Source organism: Balaenoptera borealis (assembly GCF_965194805.1).
Source record: "Balaenoptera borealis genome assembly, chromosome: 13".
Lineage (NCBI taxonomy): Eukaryota > Metazoa > Chordata > Mammalia > Artiodactyla > Balaenopteridae > Balaenoptera > Balaenoptera borealis.
Genome location: NC_138870.1, coordinates 86268341 through 86291594, shown reverse-complemented (window position 1 = coordinate 86291594; position 23254 = coordinate 86268341). Strand labels below are relative to the sequence as shown.

General features: G+C 41.1%; 1 protein-coding gene across 9 annotated transcripts in view; it reads left to right on the top strand.

The window, feature by feature from the left end:
* Positions 1-23254, top strand: part of GNPTAB (N-acetylglucosamine-1-phosphate transferase subunits alpha and beta) — an 81927-nt gene that overhangs the window by 31888 nt on the left and 26785 nt on the right. For 7 of the 9 annotated variants that reach the window (XM_082349588.1, XM_082349587.1, XM_082349585.1 and 4 more), the window contains 5 exons: positions 2327-2446; positions 3520-3561; positions 6294-6499; positions 19884-19948; positions 20218-20352. In XM_082349588.1, coding sequence (XP_082205714.1) covers positions 2327-2446; positions 3520-3561; positions 6294-6499; positions 19884-19948; positions 20218-20352 — 568 coding nt within the window. Of the gene's footprint in view, positions 1-2326; positions 2447-3519; positions 3562-6293; positions 6500-19005; positions 19058-19883; positions 19949-20217; positions 20353-23254 lie in introns of those variants that run through there. The other 2 variants (XM_082349590.1, XM_082349591.1) reach the window with 2 other exon arrangements.

Sequence of the window (23254 nt, the reverse complement as noted above, 5' to 3'; positions counted from 1 at the left end):
TGCAGTAGGGAGAGAGAGCCTGAGCCTGTACAGGAAAGAGAGGAAATAATTAATGAAGAGGGGCACAGAATGCATGACACCGTTTTTGCCTTAGAGATCGTTGATCTAGTGGAAGACAGACATCAAAAAAAATAGTAACAACCGGTATGCTAAGGATTCTTTAGAGTACAAAGTACAGTGGAAGTTGCTTCTTAAGCAGTATATTTTCTTTGTGGGAAGTGAGGGAGGAGGGCATTTGGGGAATGAGGAAGTGGTTAAAAAGAAGCATGAAAGAAAGGATATTCTAGGCAGAGGGAGAAGCATGTTCAAAGACACAGAAGCCTGCACGTTCTTATCCTGTTTGGGTAAGGGCATACAAATGGAGCGTCTAGAGCACAGGGTATAGATTATGAAGGAGTTTAGATTTTATTCTACAGGCAGTGGTGCACCTTACGGGAGGGTTGGTAGATGCTCAGCTGTCACTTGTGTCTGAGTATGAGCTGATTGATTCCGCATTTTCCCCATGAAGCTCTGGGTCCCCTGGAACCTCCTACCTTCATCTCTTCTTATGCTCTTCCCTTTGCTCCTGTCGTCTCTGCCACACTGGCCTCTAGTTCCTTAACCATGCCAGATAGGCAGCTGCCTCAGGGCATTTGCACATGATGTTTCCCTTCTCTGGGCTCTTCTTCCCCAGTTGCCCACATGGCCTGCTTCCTCACTTCCTTCATCTCTTTGCCGAAATGCCACCTTCCAGTAAGGCCATCTCTGCTCTCCCTGTTTAAAACTGACCCCCCACTTAGACATACTGTGTATCCTCATTTTCTGCTTTATTTTCTTTATAACATGGAACATCATCTGACTTCACTTATTTGGTTTATTTCCTGTCTTCACCTTTCTAGAATGTAAGCTTCATGAAGGCATAGATTTTGTTTTCTTTGTTTACTGCTGAGTCCCCAGCACCTAGAACAGTGCCTAGCACATACTGAGTGCTCAGTAAATACTTATTCAACAAATGGATAAGCACTCCTTTCATCCAGTCATCTCACCTACTTCTTTTAAGCTATAAGTGTTTTTTAATTTTTTATTTATTTTTTAATTTTTTTTATTTTTTTCCTTCCATAATTTGAAAGATTTATCCACCAAACTGCATTTTTTTTCCCCTGAGATAATTAACCCTGTGGCCAAAAGTCATGTTTTGGTTAGTCTTTGGAGCCCTTCGTGCTGCCGCGGGCCCGATCCTGTGCCTGGCCTGTGAGAAAGACAAAAGGAGAGTAAGCTTGGGTCCTTGGCCGAAGAAAAAACCCAGCAACCAAAACCCCCCCCCCCCCAAAAAAAACCCCACAAAACAAAAAAACTGTACTGTTTCTTGGAAAAGATCAAACCTAAAACAGCATTATCCAAATTATGTCTATGTCACTATGAACTCCTGTGTTGTAGGTCTGGAGCAGGCTCTGAAAGATGGGTAGGATTATGGTAAGTTGATGAAGGAAAGGAGAAGAAAGCTTTCAGCAGGGGTAAAACCTGAACAAAAACACTGAGATGGAGCTTAGACAGGATACTCAAGAATTAAAAGCCTGCCTGACTCCTTGGGGGTAAGATAGTAAGGGAAAAATCAAGCAGGTTCGGAAAGGTCTTCTATGCTAGTGTTTCAAGTAAATCATTGAGTTCCTCACGTTGCAGGCACAAATCCTAATCCTCTGGGTACTTGTTTCCTGCTGCCTTGGAGCTTACATTCTGGGGAGGGACACATGAATTACCAGTGTATGTAACATGTTAATTGTTTAATAGGTGATTATTGCTATGAAAAACAAAACAAAACAAAACAGAGTAGGGCAAACAGGATGGGGAGGGGCCAGGCTTGGGGGCAGCTGGGAATGGGAAGGCTGTAGCATTAAAGAGGGCCAGGTCTTCATTGTGGACTGCTGGCTAACTCTTTTTTTGGTAATTTTGTTTAAGCTTCTAATTTCTTTTCTATGTTTGGCTGCATTTGTATCCCAGCTTTCTCACTTGCTAAACTGAGAATGTAGCAGTTTAAAGTGAGCTTCTAAGACCTCCCCCACAGCCTTAAAACTGAAGGGACAATAGCCTCTACCGGGTAGTTGTGATGATCAGACGATGCAAAACTGCATAAAGTGTCTAGCAGAATGCAACTCACAGAGAAGGTGCTCAGTAAATATTAGTGCCCCAGCCCCAGTCTGAAAGCATGTAAGTCGGTGATACACGCCATGGTTGGATTACCTTTTCGCTGAATTTTTCATAACCTCTGAGTTTAAACCCTGTTATGCTCTTATTCCCAAGTATGTTGGAAAAATGCATATAAGCTGGAGGACTTGTGGTTTTACCCTAGGCTCTGTCTGCCCATGCCGATCGACGTGGTTTACACCTGGGTGAATGGCACAGATCTTGAACTACTGAAGGAACTGCAGCAAGTCAGAGAACAGATGGAGGAGGAGCAGAAAGCAATGAGGTAAAACTGATTGTCAGAAAACAAAACACAAAAAGTTCTACAATTATAACTAATGGTACATTTCAGAAGGTAGATGATGTTTACACTGCTATTCAAACAAGAATCTGCATCTCAAATTCATGCCGTTACAAGATTCTGGCAGTCATGCAACCAACCCTTGTTTCTTGGCGCCCAAGGACGACTCAGCCACTTTGGTGAGATCTTGGCCTCACTTTGTCAGGTGGCCATCTCATGAATGTGGTGCTCTAGTGATGCCTTGGTCTCCAAAGGGCCTACAGGTGGAGGAGCCACCTAAGGGAGCCCTGGGCTTCCTACTCATTCGGTCTGAGTCCCAGATGTGATAGCTTCATGAAGTAAGGTTTTATTATGCAAAATTGCTACACAGTAAGATGGATTAGTCCCTTGAAAATAAAACAGGCCTACAGACATAAGTTTTTTTCCATTTGATAAAGGCAGTAAAAAGTATATTTGTTACCCTTTTTAATATCAAATAGTATGCTATGGAACTAAAAATCTTGGTAATTTTTTTAAATATGGAATTTTGATTATCTTATTTACTTTATCTGGGAGAAGTACAGTGGGCTTCTGGAGAGCCTTCTGAGCTGGAGTTCTGGCTGATGTAACTTCCCTTCTGATTCCTCAGGAGTATTTACTGAGAATTTCCCCATTCATTTCTTTGTAAATGTTATGGGTGCACCCCAGTTGCAGGTCTTTGGCCATGTTATGCTGCAACACATTTGTCTCTGTCTCTGTCTCTGTGTTCCTCCCCAGTGCATGAAAATCACTTTGATAGCCTCGTAACTATGTTTTACTAGTAAAATGTAAAAGCTTATATTTTAAGTAAACTTTTGTGGTTACTGTGGGTGGTACATGATAATATTTGTTGATCATAGCATATTAAAATGTATAATTTATTATGCATCTTAAATGTTATACACAGTACAGTACTTCTTAACTTACTGGTTGGTTCTCGTGGAGTAAGCAGGAGAATCAATGTTGTTAAGTTCCCTCATTCACATGTAAGGCTAGCACTAGTCCATGCATATATAATGAAATCTATTTGCTTTCACTAGAGAAATCCTTGGGAAGAACACAACGGAACCAACTAAGAAGAGGTAAGCATTTTGATTTTCCTCTCAGTAATGAAAATCAAAGGAGTGAGGTGAACTGTCTAGGTTCTTCTCCCTTGCTTTTGTTGAGTACACAACAAAACAGAGTAAGTATTTTTTACTTACTCTGTTGCTCCTGTTCAGTCCCTCTTCTTTTGGTTTTTGACCCCCAGATTAAGTGCATCCATTAGATGAGAAAACAGAGGCACAGCTGATTGAGAACTCTGGTTATTCTGGTTGTAGCTAACCAAAGCTTTATCGTTTCTAGATACGTTAGGTAAGGTGTTTCTTCTTTGTCGTTTCCATTAATCTGTCTTGATGTGCTGTTCTCTTGGTTCACTTAAGTCTAACTTACACCAGTGTTTTCATTTATAGAATCTATGTCCATTGTTTAACTATGTGTTCAGTGTATATTTCCTTATCTTTAAAAGCTGTCATAGTTGTATGTCTTATATTTAAGGACTTGGGAAGGAGATTTAACCCAATGACAAGAATCAGATGATCTGTCTTGATTTGAATCATACCTGACTCTGATAGGTCCTTAAAACAAGACTGTCTCACTAACAAGCGGAAATCTCTGTTAACTGCCACTTCCCCACTGAACCATTAGACTTAAAATAGAAGAGTTATTCATAGAAATGATCCAAAAGTGCCTTCTGAATCATCTGTTAATGTTAATTATGCATATTTATTTATAAATATCTATTGCTAATACTGTTATTTTTATTTGTTTATTTTTTAATTAATTAATTTATTTTTGGCTGCATTGGGTCTTCGTTGCTGCGCATGGGCTTTCTCTAGTTGCGTCAAGCGGGGGACTACTCTTCATTGTGGTGCGTGGGCTTCTCATTGTTGTGGCTTCTCTTGTTGCAGAGCACAGGCTCTAGGTGCACTGGCTTCAGTAGTTGTGGCTTGTGGGCTCTAGAGCCCAGGCTCAGTAGTTGTGGCGCACGGGCTTAGTTGCTCCGCGGCATGTGGGATCTTTCCGGACCAGGGCTCAAACCCATGTCCCCTGTGTTGGCAGGCGGATTCTGAACCACTGCACCACCAGGGAAGTCCCCAAGACTTATTTTTAAATGACTTTTAAATTAAAGCAGTGATGCGACGTTACAGAAAGGTCGAGAGGAAAGAAAAGAACAAACTCACATAATTCTTTGGCCCTCACTCAACAATTATGATCATTTTCTTATTTCCTTTTCATGTATGTTTTTATAGTAAATAATTTATAACCTTTGCAATTTTGTATCCTACTTTTTATTTTATATAATCATACACATTTCTATGTTGATAAATTATCTTAATACTTCTTATCAATTTTAATAGTTATATAATATTCCATAAAGTAACTGGACTATAATTTGCTAAATGTTGGGCACTGCCATATTTTCACTTTGTAAATATTTTGTGATATTATATTTGGGTCTACGGCATTTTCTGTGTGTGGGTTTGTTGTTTTTCCTGTTTTTGTTTCTCTTCTACTTGGACTAGATTCCTGGACATAAACTACTGAGGAAGAAACGTATGTATGTTTTCATGGGTCTGAAGAAGTATATATGTATAGATAATGTAATTGCTTTTCCAAAGAGGAAATGGGGAACCCATCTGGAGGGATACCCGCAGAGTTTGAGAGGAATAGGCTTGCTGCACTTGCACTAACATTGCATCATCATTTTTTGAGGGGTGCTAATTTAGTTAAACAAAAGGTCATTGTTTTCTTTTGCATTTCTTTGAATATTAGTGAGGTTGCACAATTTCACGTATAGTCTGTTAACTGGTCATCTCCCACCTTCTGAGTTCTCTAGCTGTGTCCTTTGCCCATTTGTTTATTCTAGGTATTTCTTACGTTTAGACAGGAATATTTCATGTAACTTCATAAAACTTTGTCACATTTGCTTTTGTTTGCCTCAGTGTCCTGTCATATTCAGTGTACTTAATTGTATTCTAGTTGGAATTGGTAAACTGTTTCTGATAAGATGACACTCTGTTAACCAGAATTTATCTACTTCCTAATCTGTCTGATATTGGGCTTTCCTGGAATTACAAATAATGTTTAAAACAATAGTAATGAAGTGCTTAATTTCTTGTACACCTTTGAGTTAGTAAATTTTGTGGCAGTCTTATTTTATTTTTTAAATTTGTTTAATTATTAATTAACTTTTTTTTGGCTGCGTTGGGTCTTCGTTGCTGCGCGCGGTCTTTTTCTAGTTGTGGCGAGCAGGGGCTACCCTTGGTTGCGGAGCATGGGCTTCTTATTGCGGTGGCTTCTCTTGTTGCGGAGCATGGGCTCTAGGCCTGTGTGTTTCGGTAGTTGTGGCACGTGGGCTCAGTAGTTGCAGCTCACGGGCTCTAGAGAGCAGGGTCAGTAGTTGTGGCGCACGGGCTTAGTTGCTCCGTGGCATGTGGGATCTTCCCGGACCAGGGCTCGAACCTGTGTCCCCTGCACTGGCAGGTGGATTCTCAATCACCGCGCCACCAGGGAAGTCTGCAGTCTTATTTTATTAACAGGAGTTTGAAAGCTCTATCTTTCGAGTTGTACTTGTTTGATAATTTTATGCCATACTTGCTAACTTACTAAATTTTTATATTCTTGTGATAAAATTCCTTGTTTATTGAAAGATTATGATTTTTAAATAAAATATAGAAGAAACACCTGTGAAATTTAGTAGTACCAACAAGCTTTTCAGTGTTGATTAAATTTTCAAGCATGTAGTTGTGAGCATGTTCGTGTCTCTTTCCAGTGAGAAGCAGTTGGAGTGTTTGCTGACACACTGCATTAAGGTGCCAATGCTCGTCCTGGACCCAGCTCTGCCGACCAACATCACACTGAAGGACCTGCCATCTCTTTATCCTTCTTTTCATTCTGCCAGTGACATATTCAACGTTGCAAAACCAAAAAACCCTTCCACTAATGTCTCAGTTGTTGTTTTCGACAGTACAAAGAATGGTAAGATCTTCTTGTGGGTATTTTAAAATCATGTTATCATTGGATGTTGGAATAACAAAATTTTGAATAGAACAGAATTGGTTCACTTTTAAAGAAATGCTTGATAGACTAAAAATGTAAAAAGGGGAGCTGCCATTGTATTTCAGCCCTGCTGTCAGAAAGGGATTACATCTATTTTACTCTGTGTAATACACATGCCTTCCTGTGCTGTGGTCAGGACCTTAAACCTGGTACTCAAATTTACTGTATTCTCTTGGCTGGGAGTTATTCAGGAGGCTTTATTTTTTTTCTTTTTTCTTTCAAAATTCCTCAGCTATGTTGTTTTCTGCAGCTTGGACTGACCATACTTGGAGCATTCATACTTTAAGTTCTGAAACATCTGGTTATGCAGTTGATTTGGCCCGATAATAGAATTAAACTTGTAATTCTTGACCTAGAACTGCACCTGCATCCTTAGAGATCCCGTCCTCTCCTCGGCCACTGAGCTGCTGAGCCCCACGCCTGCGTCTCCTTCAGTCATCCTTCCTCTTGTCTCATCCTTCCTCTGCACTGAGTGACTCTCCCAGGAAGCTCTGTTTTCACTTGTGTAAAATGAAAACTGTCGCATTCTCTTTACAGCCCTGTTCTCAAGTTCCCATTCTTTCAATGTCGTACCTCCCAGCCTAAATCTTTGGAACCATCTTTGACCCGTTCTTACTCTAACCAGTAATCCGCCTCATCCTATGACTTGCTTTTTTGCAAGAATCTTAGATTCTTACCTTTCATACTCATCAGATTTCTTCTACACCAGACTGAGTTTCTTCACCCAGGCCCCAATAATAGATGCCTATCTGCTCTGCCGGCCTCTAAAGTTCTTCTCTGATCTGTCTAGCATGAAACTGATAAAATCAGAGTTTTCCAATTTGTTTACAGTTGCTATCTCTTTGGAGAGAATAATAGTAGTATATATTTGTTTTTCACATGGATACAAAGTCCTCTTGCTGGTGTTCTAGATGGAGCTTTAATTGCCTTGGTCCTGCCCATTGGCCCTCGCATCCCTGCCCTCCTGGCATCTCCTCACAGCCGTCGGCGTCTTCTCACAGATGTGGGGCTGCCTGTCCTGAGCCTCTTCCTCTCCCAGCCCATCTCCTTTTCTTTCCAGCCCCCTCTCCAGTTCTGTCTCCATGAAGATCCTGGACTAGTACATTCAACAATGATTTTATTTTTCTGTATCCCTGTAGTACTTGTAACCTAATTCACAACTTAGTTTTTGACTGCACAGGAGTTTATGGTGTTCTCATCTAATTTCTTTTTTTAATTCATCATTTATTTTTAACATTTTATTTTATTTATTTATTATTTATTTATTTATTTTGGCTGCACTGGGTCTTTGTTGCGGCACGTTGGATCTTTGTTGCGGCATGTGGGGTCTTTAGTCGTGGCATGCAGACTTCTCAGTTGCAGCATGCGAGCTCTTAGTTGCAGCACGCATGTGGGATCTAGTTCCGTGACCAGGGATCGAACCCGGGCCCCCTGCATTGGGAACGCTGAGTCTCACACACTGGACCACCAGGGAAGTCCCTCATCTAATTTCTTTAGGGCAGACACCTTATCCTCACCATTTTGTGTCCTGAACAGTGTCTAACACAGTGCTCATTTCCTGGTACTTATTATTTGTCATTTGAAAGGAAACTATAACTTTTCTAAGCACAGATATCTCCCCTTCACCCTATAGACCTGTTTCTGAACTACTTTGTATAACTAACTTTTTTTTTTAACTTATAATTACTGTTTATTTTATTATCATTATTATTTACAGTTATTATTTAAACATCTTTATTGGAGTATAATTGCTTTACAGTGGTGTGTTAGTTTCTGCTTTATAACAAAGTGAAAAATATGGAACGCTTCATGAATTTGCATATCATCCTGTGTGGGGGCCATGCTAATCTTCTCTGTATCATTCCAATTTTAGTATATGTGCTGCTGAAGCAAGCACTAACTAGCTTATTTTTAAAATATAGGTTATATTTGAAAATATATAGGGAAAGTACTGGGGTAATTTTTGACAAATTTAACAAGTTATATGATTTATTGTTTTGCTAAATTTAGCTTTGTTTTTAATTTTTTTATTTCTTTCTTTCTCTTTATTTATTTTTAACATCTTTATTGGAGTATAATTGCTTTACAGTGGTGTGTTAGTTTCTGCTTTCTAACAAAGTGAATCAGCTTTACATATACATATATCCCCATATCTCCTCCCTCTTGCATCTCCCTCCCACCCTCCCTATCCCACCCCTCTAGGTGGTCACAGAGCACAGAGCTGATCTCCCTGTGCTATGCGGCTGCTTCCCACTAGCTATCTGTTTTACATTTGGTAGTGTATATATGTCCATGCCACTCTCTCACTTCGTCCCAGCTTACCCTTCCCCCTCCCTGTGTCCTCAAGTCCATTCTCTACGTCTGCTTCGTTATTCCTGTCCTGCCCCTAGGTTCTTCAGAACCTTTTTTATTTTTTTAGATTCCATATATATGTGATAGCATACGGTATTTGTTTTTCTGACTTACTTCACTCTGTCTTACAGTCTCTGGGTCCATCCACCTCACTACAAATAACTCAATTTTGTTTCTTTTTATGGCTGAGTAATATTCCATTGTATATATGTGCCACATCTTCTTTATCTTTTCATCTGTCAGTGGACACTTAGGTTGCTTCCATGTGCTGGCTGTTGTAAATAGAGCTGCAATGAACATTGTGGTACATGACTCTTTTTGAATTATGGTTTTCTCAGGGTATATGCCCAGTAGTGGGATTGCTGGGTCGTATGGTAGTTCTATTTGTAGTTTTTTAAGGAACCTCCATACTGTTCTCCATAGTGGCTGTATCAATTTACATTCCCACCAACAGTGCAAGAGGGTTCCCTTTTCTCCACATCCTCTCCAACATTTATTGCTTGTAGATTTTTTGATGATGGCCATTCTGACTGGTGTGAGGTGATACCTCATTGCAGTTTTGATGTGCATTTCTCTAATGATTAGTGATGTTGAGCATCCTTTCATGTGTTTGTTGGCAATCTGTATATCTTCTTTGGAGAAATGTCTATTTAGGTCTTCTGCCCATTTTAGGATTGGGTTGTTTGTTTTTATGATATAGAGCTGCATGAGCTGCTTGTAAATTTTGGAGATTAATCCTTTGTCAGTTGCTTCATTTAAAAATATTTTCTCCCATTCTGAGGGTTGTCTTTTCGTCTTGTTTATGTTTAAAAAATATGGAATGCTTCACGAATTTGCGTGTCATACTTGCACAGGGACCATGCTAATCTTCTCTGTATCGTTCCAATTTTAGTATATGTGCTGCCGAAGTGAGCACTAGTTTGTTTTGTTTTTTCTTTTTTTTAAAAAAATTTTTGAATTTCATTTATTTTTTTATACAACAGGTTCTTATTAGTCATCAGTTTTATACACATCAGTGTATACATGTCAATCCCAATTGCCCAGTTCAGCACACCACCATCCTCACCCCCCCATGGCTTCCCCCTTGGTGTCCATACGTTTGTTCTCTACATCTGTGTCTCAACTTCTGTGCTGCAAACCGGTTCATCTGTACCATTTTTCTAAGTTCCACATACATGCGTTAATATACGATATTTGTTTTTCTCTTTCTGACTTACTTCACTCTGTATGACAGTTTCTAGATCCATCTGCGTCTCAACAAATGACTTAATTTCGTTCCTTTTTATGGCTGAGTAATATTCCATTGTATATATGTACCACAACTTCTTTATCCATTCGTCTGTCGATGGGCATTTAGGTTGCTTCCATGACCTGGCTATTGTAAATAGTGCTGCAATGTGCATTGGGGTGCATGTGTCTTTTTGAATTGTAGTTTTCTCTGGGTATATGCCCAGTAGTGGGATTGCTGGATCATATGGTAATTCTATTTTTAGTTTTTTAAGGAACCTCCATACTGTTCACCATAGTGGCTGTATCAATTTACATTCCCACCAACAGTGCAAGAGGGTTCCCTTTTCTCCACACCCTCTCCAGCATTTGTTGTTTGTAGATTTTCTGATGATGCCCATTCTAACTGGTGTAAGGTGATACCTCATTGTAATTTTGATTTGCATTTCTCTAATAATTAGTGATGTTGAGCAGCTTTTCATGTGCTTCTTGGCCATCTGTACGTCTTCTTTGGAGAAATGTCTGTTTAAGTCTTCTGCCCATTTTTGGATTGGGTTGTTTGTTTCTTTAATATTGAGCTGCATGAGCTGTTTATATATTTTGGAGATTAATTGTTTGTCAGTTGATTCATTTGCAAATATTTTCTCCCATTCTGAGGGTTGTCTTTTCGTCTTGTTTATGGTTTCCTTTGCTGTGCAAAAGCTTTGAAGTTTCGTTAGGTCCCATTTGTTTATTTTTGTTTTTATTTCCATTACTCTAGGAGGTGGATCAAAAAAGGTCTTCCTGTGATTTATGTCAAAGAGTGTTCTTCCTGTGTTTTCCTCAAAGAGTTTTATAGTGTCCGGTCTTACATATAGGTCTTGAATCCATTTTGAGTTTATTTTTGTGTATGGTGTTAGGAAGTGTTCTAATTTCATTCTTTTTACATGTAGCTGTCCAGTTTTCCCAGCACCACTTATTGAAGAGACTGTCTTTTCTCCACTGTATATCCTTGCCTCCTTTGTCATAGATTAGTTGACTATAGGTGCGTGGTTTTATATCTGGGCTTTCTATCTTGTTCCATTAATCTATGTTTCTGTTTCTGTGCCAGTACCATATTGTCTTGATTACTGTAGCTTTGTAGTATAGTCTGAAGTCAGGGAGTCTGATTCCTCCAGCTCCGTTTTTTTCCCTCAAGACTGCTTTGGCTATTTGGGGTCTTTTGTGTCTCCATACAAATTTTAAGATGCTTTGTTCTAGTTTCGTAAAAAATGCCATTGGTAATTTGATAGGGATTGCATTGAATCTGTAGAGTGCTTTGGGTAGTATAGTCATTTTCACAATATTGATTCTTCCAATCCAAGAACATGGTATATCTCTCCATCTGTTGGTATCCTCTTTAATTTCTTTCATCAGTGTCTTATAGTTTTCTGCATACAGGTCTTTTGTCTCCCTATGTAGGTTTTTTTTTTTTAGTTTTTATTTATTTATGGCTGTGTTGGGTCTTCGTTTCTGTGCGAGGGCTTTCTCCAGTTGTGGCAAGCGGGGGCCACTCTTCGTCGCGGTGCGCGGGCCTCTCACTATCGCAGCCCCTCCTGTTGCGGGGCACAGGCTCCAGACGTGCAGGCTCAGTAACTGTGGCTCACGGGCCCAGTTGCTCCGCGGCATGTGGGATCCTCCCAGACCAGGGCTGAAACCCGTGTCCCCTGCATTGGCAGGCAGACTCTCCACCACTGCGCCACCAGGGAAGCCCCTTATGTAGGTTTATGCTTTTTGTTGCAATGGTAAATAGGAGTGTTTCCATAATTACTCTTTCAAATTTTTCATCATTAGTGTATAGGAATGCAAGAGATTTCTGTGCATTAATTTTGTATCCTGCAACTTTACCAAATTCATTGATTAGCTCTAGTAGTTTTCTGGTGGCATTTTTAGGATTCTCTATGTATAGTATCATGTCATCTGCTTACAGTGACAGTTTTATGTCTTCTTTTGCAATTTGTATTCCTTTTATTTCTTTTTCTTCTCTGATTGCCGTGGCTAGGACTTCCAAAACTATGTTGAATAATAGTGGTGAGAGTGGACATCCTTGTCTTGTTCCTGATCTTAGAGGAAATGCTTTCAGTTTTTCACCACTGAGAATGATGTTTGCTGTGGGTTTGTCATATATGGCTTTTATTATGTTGAGGTAGGTTCCCTCTATGCCCACTTTCTGGAGAGTTTTTGTCATAAATGTTGTTGAATTTTGTCAAAAGCTTTTTCTGCATCTACTGAGATTATCATGTGGTTTTTATTTTTCAGTTTGTTAATATGGTGTATCACACTGATTGATTTGTGTATACTGAAGAATCCTTGCATCCCTGCGATAAATGCCACTTGATCATGGTGTATAATCCTTTTACTGTGTTGATGGATTCTGTTTGCTAGTATTTTGTTGAGGATTTTTGCATCTATATTCATCAATGATATTGGTCTGTAATTTTCTTTTTTTGTAGTATCTTTGTCTGGTTTTGGTATCAGGGTGATGGTGGCCTTGGAGAATGAGTTTGGGAGTGTTCCTTCCTCTGCAATTTTTTGGAAGAGTTGGAGAAGGATGGGTGTTAGCTCTTCTCTGAATGTTTCATAGAATTCACCTGTGAAGCCATCTGGTCCTGGACTTTGGTTTGTTGGAAGATTTTTAATCACTGTTTCAATTTCATTACTTGTGATTGTTCTTTTCATATTTTCTATTTCTTCCTGGTTCAGTCTTGGAATGTTATACCTTTCTAAGAATTTGTCCATTTCTTCCAGGTTGTCCATTTTATTGGCATAGAGTTACTTGTAGTAGTCTCTTAGGATGCTTTGTATTTCTGCAGTGTCTGTTGTACCTTTTCCTTTTTCATTTCTGATTTTATTGATTTGAGTCCTCTCCCTCTTTTTCTTGATGAGTCTGGCTAATGGTTTATTAATTTTGTTTCTCTTCTCAAAGAACCAGCTTTTAGTTTTATTGATGTTTGCAATTGTTTTCTTTGTTTCTATTTCATTTATTTCTGCTCTGATCTTTATGATTTCTTTCCTTCTGCTAACTTTGGGTTTTGTTTGTTCTTCTTTCTCTAGTTCCTTTAGGTGTAAGGTGAGCTTGTTTCTTGAGGTAGGCTTGTATAGCTATAAACTTCCCTTTTAGAACTGCTTTTGCTGCATCGCATAGGTTTTGGATCGTCATGTTTTCATTGTCATTTGTCTCTAGGTAGTTTTTGATTTCCTCTTTGATTTCTTCAGTGATCTCTTGGTTATTTAGTAACATATTGTTTAGCCTCCATGTGTTCTTGTTTTTTACGTTTTTTCCCCCTGTAATTCACTTCTAATCTCATAGCGTTGTGGTCAGAAAAGATACTTGATATGATTTCAATTTTCTTAAATTTACTAAGCCTTGATATGTGACCCAAGATGTGATCTATCCTGGAGAATGTTCCGTGCGCACTTGAGAAGAAAGTGTAATCTGCTGTTTTTGGATGGAATGTCCTATAAATATCAATTAAATCTGTCTGGTCTGTTGTGTCATTTAAAGCTTCTGTTTCCTTATTTATTTTCATTTTGAATGATCTGTCCATTGGTGTGAGGTGTTAAAGTCCCCCACTATTATTGTGTTACTGTCGATTTCCTCTTTTATAGCTGTTAGCCGTTGCCTTATGTATTGAGGTGCTCCTATGTTGGGTGCATATATGTTTATAATTGTTCTATCTTCTTCTTGGATTGATCCCTTGATCATTATGTAGTGTCCTTCCTTGTCTCTTGTAACATTCTTTATTTTAAAGTCTATTTTGTCTGATATGAGTATAGCTACTCCAGCTTTCTTTTGATTTCCATTTGCATGGAATATCTTCTTCCATCCCCTCACTTTCAGTCTGTATGTGTCCCTAGGTCTGAAGTGGGTCTCTTGTAGACAGCATATAGATGGATCTTGTTTTTGTATCCATTCAGCAAGCCTCTGTCTTTTGGTTGGAGCATTTAATCCATTCACGTTTAAGGTAATTATTGATAATGTATGTTCCTATGACTATTTTCTTAATTGTTTTAGGTTTGTTTTTGTAGGTCCTTTTCTTCTCTTGTGTTTCCCACTTAGAGAAGTTCCTTTAGCATTTGTTGTAGAGCTGGTTTGGTGGTACTGTATTCTCTTAGCTTTTGCTTGTCTGTAAAGCTTTTGATTTCTCCATCGAATCTGAATGATATCCTTGCCGGGTAGAGTAATCTTGGTTGTAGGTTCTTCCCTTTCATCATTTTAAGTATATCATTGCACTCTCTTCTGGCTTGTAGAGTTTCTGCTGAGAAATCAGCTGTTAACCTTATGGGAGTTCCCTTGTATGTTATTTGTTGTTTTTCCCTTGCTGCTTTCAATAATTTTTCTTTGTCTTTAATTTTTGCCAATTTGATTACTATGTGTCTCGGCGTGTTTCTCCTTGGGTTTATCCTGTATGGGACTCGCTGTGCTTCCTGGACTTGGGTGGCTATTTCCTGTCCCATGATAGGGAAGTTTTCGACTATAATCTCTTCAAATATTTTCTCGGGTCCTTTCTCTCTCTCTTCTCCTTCTGGGACACCTATAATGCAAATGTTGTTGCATTTAATGTTGTCCCAGAGGTCTCTTAGGCTGTCTTCATTGCTTTGCATTCTTTTTTCTTTATTCTTTTCCGCAGCAGTGAATTCCACCATTCTGTCTTCCAGGTCACTTATCCGTTCTTCTGCCTCAGTTATTCTGCTATTGATTCCTTCTAGTGTATTTTTCATTTCAGTCATTCTATTGTTCATCTCTGTTTGTTTGTTCTTTAATTCTTCTAGGTCTTTGTTAAACATTTCTTGCATCTTCTCGATCTTTGCCTCCATTCTTTTTCCGAGGTCCTGGATCATCTTCACTATCATTATTCTGAATTCTTTTTCTGGAAGGTTGCCTATCTCCCCTTCATTTAGTTGTTTTTCTGGGATTTTATCTTGTTCCTTCATCTGGTACATAGCCCTCTGAGTTTTCATCTTGTCTATCTTACTGTGAATGTGGTTTTTGTTCCACAGGCTGCAGGATTATAGTTCTTCTTGCTTCTGCTCTCTGCCCTCTGGTGGATGAGGCTATCAAGAGGCTTGATGGGAGGGACTGGTGGTGGGTAGAGCTGACTGTTGCTCTGGTGGGCAGAGCTCAGTAAAACTTTAATCCACTTGACTGCTGATGGGTGGGGCTGGGTTTCCTCCCTGTTGGTTGTTTGGCCTGAGGCAACCCAACACTGGAGACTACCTGGGCTCTTTGGTGGGGCTAATGACAGACTGTGGGAGGGCTCAGGCCAAGGAGTACTTCCCAGAACTTCTGCTGTCAGTGTCCTTGTCCCCATGGTGAGCCAAAGCCACCGCCCCCCCGCCTCTGCAGGAGACCCTCCAACACTAGCAGGTAGGTCTGGTTCAGTCTCCCGTGGGGTCACTGCTTCCTCCTCTGGGTCCCGATGCGCACACTACTTTGTGTGTGACCTCCAAGAGTGGTGTCTCTGTTTCCCCTAGTCCTGTTGAAGTCCTGCAGTCAAATCCCACTAGGCTTCAAAGTCTGATTCTCTAGGAATTCCTCCCCCTGTTGCCAGACCCCCAGGTTGGGAAGCCTGATGTGGGGCTCAGAACCTTCACTCCAGTGGGTGGACTTCTGTGGTATAAGTGTTCTCCAGTCTGTGAGTCACCCACCCAGCAGTCATGGGATTTGATTTTACTGTGATTGCGCCCCTCCTACCGTCTCATTGTGGCTTCTCCTTTGTCTTTGGATGTGGGGTATCTATTTTGGTGAGTTCCAGTGTCTTCCTGTCGATGATTGTCCGGCAGCTAGCTGTGATTCTCGTGTTCTCACAAGAGGAAGTGAGAGCACGTCCTTCTACTCCGCCTTCTTGGTTCCTCTCCCATTAGCTTTGTTTTTTAAATTGAGGTTTCCTTAAATTAAGGTACTCTGATAACACTTCACCTTAAGAGAAAAAAGAATGACATTATGTTAGCAGTTATAACTCAGTTATAACGTCTATGGAGAGAATCTTGGGTTTATCTCTACTAATTTTATAACATATCGGAGACATAAAAGATTATAAATTTTGTTATAAGTAAAATTAGTGTTAAACGACAGTCTTCTAAATGCTGTTTTTGAATTTCCACTTGGGTTTTTATTTGACTATCCTACTATTATGTTGATTCATTCAGTAAAGATTTGTCGAGCCCCTGCTCTGAGTTGGTCGTTGTTCTAGGCAAACAGCAGAGAAAAAAAAAAGGCACATTCCTGCCTTCATGGAGCTTCCATTTTTAGTGGGCCACAAACTCACTCTTTATCATCCTTAGTTTTTGAGATCCAGGATCACAAAATTCTTTGTTAAAGGACCAGGTAGTAAATATTTTAGGCCTTGTGGGCCCAGAGGCAAAATGGCAGATATTATGTAGGTATTTGTATAAACATTTAACCATTTTAAAATGTCAAAATTGTGTTTAGCTTGGGGCCATACTAAATCCAGCAGTGGCTAGATTTTAGACCATGGACTGCCAAACCCTTATCTAGATTAAAAAATTTTAGCCATGTTTGGCATTTAAAAAAAATCTCATTTAACCTCTTTCCAGTTAATCATTGAGATCTGTTGATTTTTTTTCCTTCTCAAATGTGTCATTTCTGCCCCTCTCCCGGTTACCCTTCCACTTCCCTTGTGTCCACCGACTGGACAGTCCTCCTGCAGTCAACCATCCCTCCCTGTGGCCGGGGCCTGCGTCTCCTCAGCAAAATGGTTTTTCCAGTCAAGCTTATCCCTTTGATGTTTAGGAAATGAATTTCCTCCTGTGACACTTGATTTTACCTCTGGACTACATTGACTTTTACAAGGAATTACAAAGTGCCTCCGTACAGCTCTCTCACACTGATTAAATTTATACCCACTGGGATCCTACAGAACTAATGTAATCCCTTTCCTGTGTGACGTTTCTCCTTCTTCCTTTAGCTGTCTCTTAGGGGCTTGTCTGCACCCTAGTTTGCTCTTCTCAGAATGAGCTTTAGTTTCTATCACTTTAAAAGTGTTTCCACTGGAATTGAACATTCTGTTTCAGTGTGGTTCAGTCTTCAAAGAGATCGGGACTCTTCATTCGTGAAGTGTTTATTGAGTGCATACTATGTGCCAGGTACTATTCTCAGTGCTGAAGATGCAGCAGTGAGCAGATGGACAGAAATCTCTGCCCTCATCAAACTTACATCTTGGGGGGCTTCCCTGGTGGTGCAGTGGTTAAGAATCCACCTGCCAATGCAGGGAACATGGGTTCGAGCCCTGGCCTGGGAAGATCCCACATGCCGCGGAGCAACTAAGCCTGTGCGCCAAAACTACTGAGCCTGCGCTCTAGAGCTCGCGTGCCACAATTACTGAGCCCGCGTGCCACAACTACTGAAGCCCACATGCCTAGAGCCTGTGCTCCACAGCAAGAGAAGCCACTGCAATGAGAAGCCCGTGCACTGCAACGAAGAGTAGCCTCCGCTCGCTGCAGCCAGAGAAAGCCTGCACACAGCAACAAAGACCCAACGCAGCCAAAAATTTAAAAAATAAATAAATTAAAAAAGAAATTTACATCGTGGCAGAGGGAGCCAGACAATTGATACAACATACAAGTAAATTATATAGTTTGTAGGAGATAAATGCTGTAGAGAAAAATTGAGCAGGGGAAATTGAGTGGTAGGGCAGACTCCCCAAGAAGGTGATTTTTGAGTGAAAATTTAAAGGAGGTGAGAGAGCCAGCAACATGAATATGTGGGAAGGAGTGATTCTCCATATATTCCTTATATATAAGGTAAGTGGAATAGCCAGTGCAAAGGCCCTGATGCAGGAGGGTGTTTGACATGTTTGAAGAAGAGCAGCGAGGCCAGTATGGCTGGAATAGAGTGAACCAAGGGGCAGAGGCCAAGAGATGAGCCCAGAGAAGTCACAGGGACCAAATGGTATAGGCCTCAGTAACCACAACGGGCTTCAGCTTCCAATCACAGTGCGGTGAGGAATCAATCATTGGAGGGTTTGAGTAGAGGAGTAGTGTGATGTGACTTACGTTCCAGAAGGATCAGTCTGGCTGCTGTGGTGGGAATAGACTGAGGAGGGGCAAAGCTTGTAATAATTCAGGCAAGAAGGAAGGGGGCTTGGATCAGAGTGGTGGTGAGAAGTGGTTGGACTCTGGACATTTTGAAGGTCAGCTCAACAGGGTTTCCTGATGGGTTGGTATTGGGGAATGTCACCCTTCTTACTCTAAGCCCTCTTCTTCTGCTTAAAAGCACAACATTGGGATGGAAACTCAGTATGGCCTGAGCATTACTGACTCATACTGAACTCACTGGCTGCTAAAACTCCTAAGTCTTTTTAAAAATCTTACATGTGCTAATGCTCAAATACCCCTTTTATTTATTTAAAAAAATTTTTTTTCAAGTACTCCTTTTAATTTTTACTTGGTTTGTTGCCAAGTTAAAGATCTTACCTTCATTTGCAGGAGATTTTATTTTGCTAGATTTGACTGACTGCTCCAAACAATCAAAGACTTTGGGGAACCCTTAGTCTGTTACCCAGGATAGTAGCTTCTCTGTCGGCTCCGTGTAAGCCCACACATTTCACAAGCATGCCTTCTGTATCTTCCAAAACTTTGATGGATTGTTGAGCAGACCTATAGCAGACCTCCAGAACCCCCCTCTAGGTTGATTGTGGCTTTTACCATTTTACACCCTCTGATCAGAATTGGTTATAATCCGCCTAACTTGAGATCTGGTCTCCGTGAAATCCACAAAGATGCCATGTGTTGTTTAGCTACCTTCCTGAGATTATGTACAAATACATATTGCTCATCTATTTGAATTGTCTGATTTACCAGTATAGAATCCACCATATCAATGGGGAGAGACAGACAGACAGACGGAGGCAGAGTGAGGTGTGTATCTGATAAATTTACCCATAATGAACTCATGCTCTAAGTGCTCAGTACTTTCTTTAAAGATAAACAGTATATTGTGAAGACTTTCTTTTCTCCAGTGCTCACCAACTGTATTTTTCTGATACATTTGAGACTCTTGCTCAGGATCAGCACCCATCTTGCAGGCTATAATCTGCAGACCCTGCTTTCTGTGCCCATTTTGAGGATCAGAATTGCAGCCTTCCAACCTCTCCTGTTTTCCATGGTCCCCGAATGTCAGCAGGTTTGCTGATCTCATTTGTTCCCATCACTTTAGAACTCTCTCCCAGTAGGGCTGTGTCATCACCCTCCTCACCGCCAACTTAATCTGCTCTAATCACATTACCTGATGAATCTTAGGAATTCACTGTGACTCTGGAGGAACCTTAGGAGAGTCCTAAGTGGCTCCCCGCCGTTAATCTAAATGCCACTGGCCTTGCTTTCAAGGCTCCCTTCTGGTTGCCCTTTTTTTCCTAGTACCCACCACCCCCAGATGTTTTACTCTGGTCAAACAGTTTTGTTTTTTAAATTACACATGTTGAGGTTTGATGTTTGCTTTCTACATTTCTTCTGCCCACATGAGTCTCTCCTTCAGTATTGCAAAATTTAACGTTTAATTGTACAGCAATTTACATTTGTTCCCCTTTTGTTAGATGGGTTAATTTTGTCTCCCCCAACTACTTTTCTTTGAGACCATGTATTATACTGGTTTAACAGCTTTCAAAATGCCTTGTACATTGTCCTGCCAGACATCATAGTTAAGTATTCATTAAAAAATGCTTGTTTATTGTATTCTCTATTGTAGTTGAAGATGCCCACATTGGAATTTTTAAAGGAAACAGCAGACAGACAGTTTGGAGGGGCTATTTGGTATGTTACTTTAAATTAACTGTATTTTTGCAGTAGATTAGAATAAAAGTATGAGAAATAAAGCTGTTTTACTTTGAGAGACTTTTTAATGTTTACTTTTCCTCTAAGCCTAGCTTTCTAGTACTAGTGAATATCGATTTAAATAATTGTAATATTCTTATTTTGAAGCTTGTGTGATGCAATAGATGTTTACTAGTTTTCTCAGCTGTAAGTTTTCACCAGTCTTATGATGTGGAAACTGAGTTGTGTTTTTCCCCTTTTTATTTTAGACAACAGATAAGGAAGTCCCTGGGTTAGTGCTAATGCAAGATTTGGCTTTCCTGAGTGGATTTCCACCTACATTCAAGGAAACAAATCAACTGAAAACAAAATTGCCAGAAAATCTTTCTTCTAAAATAAAACTGGTAAGAGCATAGAAAATAGAGCAATTAGCATAGCACATCCCATTTCATGCGTGCCTCTTCTCTGTGGCCCCCTTTGTTACAGTATAGCCGACAATCGTAAGAAGCAAAGAGGGTCTCAATTCTGTCACAATGTTGCCACGAAGACAGCTCTTTATCTGTAGAAGATCCTCCCTTTTTACTCTTTATTTGGGCAAAATTCTGAGTCTTAACTTGGTTTGTTGGTTTCCCAGACAGCAGCAGGATTCATTTGTTTAACAAATGAGCTGCTATGTGTCAGGTGCTGTTCTAGCTGCTGAGAACGTAGCAGTGGACAAAGCCGACAACAGCCCTGATGGCAGTGGAAGCATGGAACGAGGGGCTGGGGGTCAGACATGTGGTGGTAGGCACACACAGGCTGCTGTAGACTTACGAAGCGCTTCCACTCACAGAGGGGGGATGCTTCAGAGGTTTGGAACATTTGATAATGTGAAACCTTCATTCATATATAGCTAGTTGAGCAACTAACGTATTTAGTATTTATACTTATTAACTCTTCACGCTTGACCACTGAGGCCATTCGTGAGTTGACTTTGGAGATGGTGACATGTCTTTCCATAACATTTCTTGTTCTCAGAGCCATCTGTCTGATTCATGTAGGGCACAGTCCGTGTGGGTGTACTTTCCTTTTGACCTTATGCCAAGACGCCTGCTATTCTGTTAGAAACAGTCCAGGTTGTAAAACGTGAATGTTTCTTCTCTCAGACTAGAGGGCATAAAGTTCTTCGCTCAGAATTTGTTAGGCTCTGCTTTTCTTGATTTTACAAAAAAATGTTCTTTAAATTCTGCCACTGTGTTTAGCTTCCTGCTTCTCAGTTCCTTCTCCTCTTGATGTCATTTAACAGTTGGGAGGTGAAAGGATGGAGGTGGAGGTAGTGGCAGGGAGAGCTGTGACTCGGGGAGGGGCGGTTATTTAGTTCATGTCTGGACCATGTTTTCTCTCTGCTGGTCGAAGTTCTCTTTAACTTGTTTCCTTTTCCCCTTAAGTGTTTCACTGTTTTAAGATACATTGTATTACCTTTGTAAATACCATGGTAATATGAATGACATTTATGCTTTTTCTTTTTTTCATATTTTCCTCCATAACTTTCTTTATGGTACCTGGAAGTATGGTGATGCCCGGCTAGATTAGGGTTGAGTTATTCCTTAATCTGCAGTTATTTTAAAATAGATATTATGTTCCTCCTTCCCTGAATTATTTTTAGTATGGATCTGGGCAGATAAAACCATAGATTAGCATTCATTTCAGCCAATGTGTATTTGGCTTCTTGGCTTCCTAGCTGTTGGTTCCACAGTTACAGACATATGCGTATCTGTACTTTTGACCAGCGCATCTGCTGCTAGGTGGGCGTGTCCTGCCAAAGATCGCCAGCCCAAGTCGTGGTCACCCCGCAGCAAACTAGTTTTTGGGCAGTGTGGAGTGGTGTGTGCCAGGAGACGCTGGGGGCGCAGGAACTTGAATTGGGCAGTAGCACCACCAGGCTCGGTTCATGGGGACGCCCCCTCCTCCGTCATTCACCCGGTTGGAGGTGGATCTGGATTCCCCAGACTTGTCTTTGTGGAGGCCGGCACCTCCTGGGGGGTACAGCCAATTATTCACAATGTGCATTGCAGCTCATTGTCACAATGCCAGCACCTGCGATTGGCTTCAGGGATGAGGACTTCTGATTTTTGGAGGCTAGAGAGAAAATGAGAAAGAGGAAGCACAGAAGGAGAGTGTCAGTATTCAAGCCTGGTTCTCCAAGGGACTCTCTTTCCTTGGGTCCCACTTCCTGGTTCTGTTATGGGCACCCTGAGAATGAAGTTTCCAGTCATTGGGTTCCCAGTCCCTTCAGTGAGCGTTGATTGAACACCTGCTGTTGTGCCAGGGACTGTGCTAAGGATAACTGAGTGACTAAAATCACTTAGTGTTTGGGTGTGATCGCTTCCAAACCAGGTGTTTATACAAAGTGCTGGGAGAACATGTGGGCTTCGGTTGTACTGCAGGCAAAGATGGCTTTGCAGAATAGGAAACATTTTGGCTGGGGCCGTGCACAGAACAGCCGTTCTTCCAGCAGAGAAGCCAGTGGGAAAGACCTTTCTGAGAGGAGGGAACAGCTTGAGCAGAGGGCTAGGGGCTTGCAAGTAAATGGCCTTTTCAGAGAACCAAGGCAGCTGTTCCAGAGACCAGAGCCCAGGTGGGGATTTTCCTGATGCTGAGACTGGGAAGTTAGGCTGAGGCCAGATTGAGAAAGATCCCCTGGTGAGGAGCCCGGACTTTATCCTGGAGGCAGAGAGCATCTTGAGGAGGAGGACCGGTTCAGTTCTACAGAACATGGGAGGGGAAGGTGTAGCAGGTAGACATTAAACAAGAAGCCGGAGGCAGGGAAGCCAGTTCAGCCACTGCTGCCGTAGCCCAGCAAGACACTCAGGTTCCACAAGTGCCTTGGCAGTGGTGCCAGTGACGAGAGTGGTTCCAGAACCATCTGAGAGAAACCTTCAGCATGACCTGGTGACTTACTAGCTACTGGAGGAGATGGAAGGGGAAATGAAAGGGGAAGTGGATGTGACCAGTGAAGATGGATGTGGTGGCATTAACCACACTCAGAGCTTCATGGGAGAAGCGAGATTTTCAGGACACTGAGAGCTCAGTTTGGGGTGTTACATTGGAGGTGCTTTGTGGCATGTGGGAGGGAGGGCCGTTAGACATTGGGCTTCAGGACCTGAACAGCTGAACCTCTGTGCCCTCCCAGGCTCCTCCAGGGGGCCTTTGCCAAGGCCTGTGGACCCCAAGCCACCTAGCACTCAGTTCTGTCCCAGAGACCCTGGCCGGGCTGTGAGCATCTCAGGACAGGTGCTGCCTACTCATCTTGTGCCCTAGTGATCA